This window comes from Penaeus vannamei, chromosome 20, assembly GCF_042767895.1.
Source record: "Penaeus vannamei isolate JL-2024 chromosome 20, ASM4276789v1, whole genome shotgun sequence".
NCBI classification, from domain to species: domain Eukaryota; kingdom Metazoa; phylum Arthropoda; class Malacostraca; order Decapoda; family Penaeidae; genus Penaeus; species Penaeus vannamei.
In genome coordinates, this window is record NC_091568.1 from 39,867,582 (window position 1) to 39,870,081 (window position 2,500).

The 2,500-nt window shown below is 50.1% G+C and overlaps 1 protein-coding gene across 1 annotated transcript in view; it reads right to left on the bottom strand.

The window, feature by feature from the left end:
- The window catches only part of LOC138865352 (uncharacterized), a 34,453-nt gene that overhangs the window by 203 nt on the left and 31,750 nt on the right, over positions 1 to 2,500 (bottom strand). Inside the window, exon 2 of the mRNA XM_070135708.1 lies at positions 1 to 1,402. This exon is cut by the window's left edge and continues 203 nt beyond it. Within this exon, the coding sequence (XP_069991809.1) occupies positions 97 to 1,311 (1,215 nt within the window). The 5' untranslated portion in view covers positions 1,312 to 1,402 and the 3' untranslated portion in view covers positions 1 to 96. The remainder of the gene's footprint in view (positions 1,403 to 2,500) is intronic.

The window sequence follows — 2,500 nt, forward strand, 5'->3', positions numbered from 1 at the left end:
TGCCCCCGCTTTATCCTCTTCTTCTCCTTTTATCATTTTCACTCTCACTCCATCATCTTCTGGAAGAGGAAACCGAGAAGTAGGAAATGTCTGTCGTTAGTCGGTGAGGAACATGAGGTGCAGCGTCGTGTTGTCGGTGATGCCCAGCTGCGGAAGGGTTTTGTCCAGGTCGTCGTCGTCGAGGCCGTCGTCGGCGATGAGGAGCTTGTGGCCGCCGACGTGCGTGGACGCCACCACCTCCAGCAACTGGCCGAGCGTCCTGTCGTGGGGGCTGGAGGTGAGCAGCAGGGAATCGTCGGGCAGTTTGATGTACACGAGGATGTCTTCCTTGTCGTGCTGGCCGGAGGGCTCGTCGTTCCTCCCGTAGCGCGTGCCGGGTCTCGACATGAGGAGGCCGTCCTTGGCGTGCGTCAGGAACTCCGTCAGCGGTTTGCCCTCGATGCTGACGGAGACGATGCGCGAGTTGCCGCTCTCGCTGCCCTCGGAGTCGCTGTCCACCACAGGGAGGTTCTTCATCTTCGTCTCAAACACATCGAAGGTTTTGCTCCGGATCATCGGCGGAGGGTCGGCCATTCCGTGGTTGTTGTTCGAGTCCGAGTCTCCCCTGGGCGTGGCCGGCACCGTCCAGGGCGACTTCACCTTCCCCTGCTGCCGGGACTGCCTTTGGCTCTTGCTGAACTCGGCCCACGGCGAAGGAGGCTCCGCCCAGGGGGACCGGAGGCCCTTCTGGAGCGTCGCCGCGCCTCTCCGCGCCATGGGTGACTCCCCCTCCGACTTGGACCGCACCTCCTGGTTCGGGGCGCTGTGCCGGATGTTCGGCAGCGGCTCGTACTTGGTCAGACTCGAGCTGCGGGGCCGCGACGGCGGCGTCTTCGCGAAAACCTTTCTCACGTCATTCTGGCTCTTGAATTTGTTCTTCAGCACGAAGGTGGCACTGAAGTCCGACTCGGAACTACTTCTGACGGGTGCTTGCTGGCGGGAGAGGTTGGGCATGGAAGCCAAGTAGTCTTTGTCGTGGTCCTTCCGGACTCTTCCCAGGGGAGGGTTCAGAGGCCCCTTGGCCATGGAGGATAAGCTCGACGTCGACCCGCGGAGGCTCTGCGGGAGGAGGCCCTTGTCGAGGCTGCCCTTCGAGTTCTTCCTGAGGGCGCCCGCGTCGCGCGAGCCCGTCGGCGTCACTTCCAGCAAGGTCTTCCTCAGGTGGGCGGCCGCCTCCAGGCGCTGCAGCTCCGACGAGTTCGGGTGCCAAGCCCTGGGGGGCGGGGGCTCGTACCAGCGCGTCTCTGGGCCGCGACGGCGCTCGGTGGTCATCGCTCGGGGTGGGGGGGCGCCGGGGGCATCACTCTCTGCGGGGCGGCGCCGGCGACGTCACTGGGGAGGGCGGCGGGACTCCTCACACATCCTGAGGGAGGGGGAGAGGAGGACGTCAAGGCTGGGGCATCAGCTGGTGAAATGAATCAGAAAATGATGTAATGCTGATCGTCTATGAAATAATTCTAAGAATCATAATGGTAATAATTATAAGAATAATGACGTTGATAATGATGGTAACAAAGATAATAACAGTGAATGTGATAATGATAATAATAGTAATGATGATGATAATTATGATAATGATAACAGTAATGATAATACTAATAATAACTAACGATAATGATAAAAACAAAACAACAAAAATGATAACAATCTTAATAATCCATAATCCAGTTTCAGCTCGTGAAATATTCGCATTTCACAGCAAAGGAATTCATATTGTTTATGATCGCAATATACGTTGTAAATAACAGACATATACCACACACGATATGAAGGGAAAAATACGTTTCTCCTTCCGTGTCCTCTCATTCTGAAATAAATTCATCTTTTAATCGAACACTTTCACTTATAAATAGATAAATAATTGGATAAAACACTTTCCTTCCTCGTGGTGTCCTGTCGTCTAAAAATAATTAATAAATAAATTAATTAAACTCGTTTCTTCTCACTATTGTCATGTCAGTTAAAAATGATAATATCAGTAACAACACTTTTCCTTTTTCTCATGTCTTCACAGTTCAGTCTTGTCTTTACTTAGTCTCAAGCACGCAAAAAGAATTAAAGAACGAGAGAAGAATAAGAATAGAAGAAAACACCACATAAACACGTAAATAAACATCATAAATATACAAAAAGAATTATAGAACGAAGGAATGATAATAATAAAAAACGCCACACATAAACACGTAAATAAACAACATAAACATACAAAAAGAATTATGGAACGAAAGAAGAACGAAAAAAGAAGAAAAAGATAAAGAAGAAGAAGAAAAAGAAAAAGAGAAAGAAGAAGAAGAAAAAGAAAAAGAGAAAGAAGAAGAAGAAAAAGAAGAAAAAAAAATACACGGTGAGTAAGCCACGCCCACCCAGCACCTCTACACACCGATAAATAATTACTCTGATAATCACCTGGATGGCTGATTAATGGCCCTCGTGCTGTTAATCATCCCAGGCGGTGTGACGT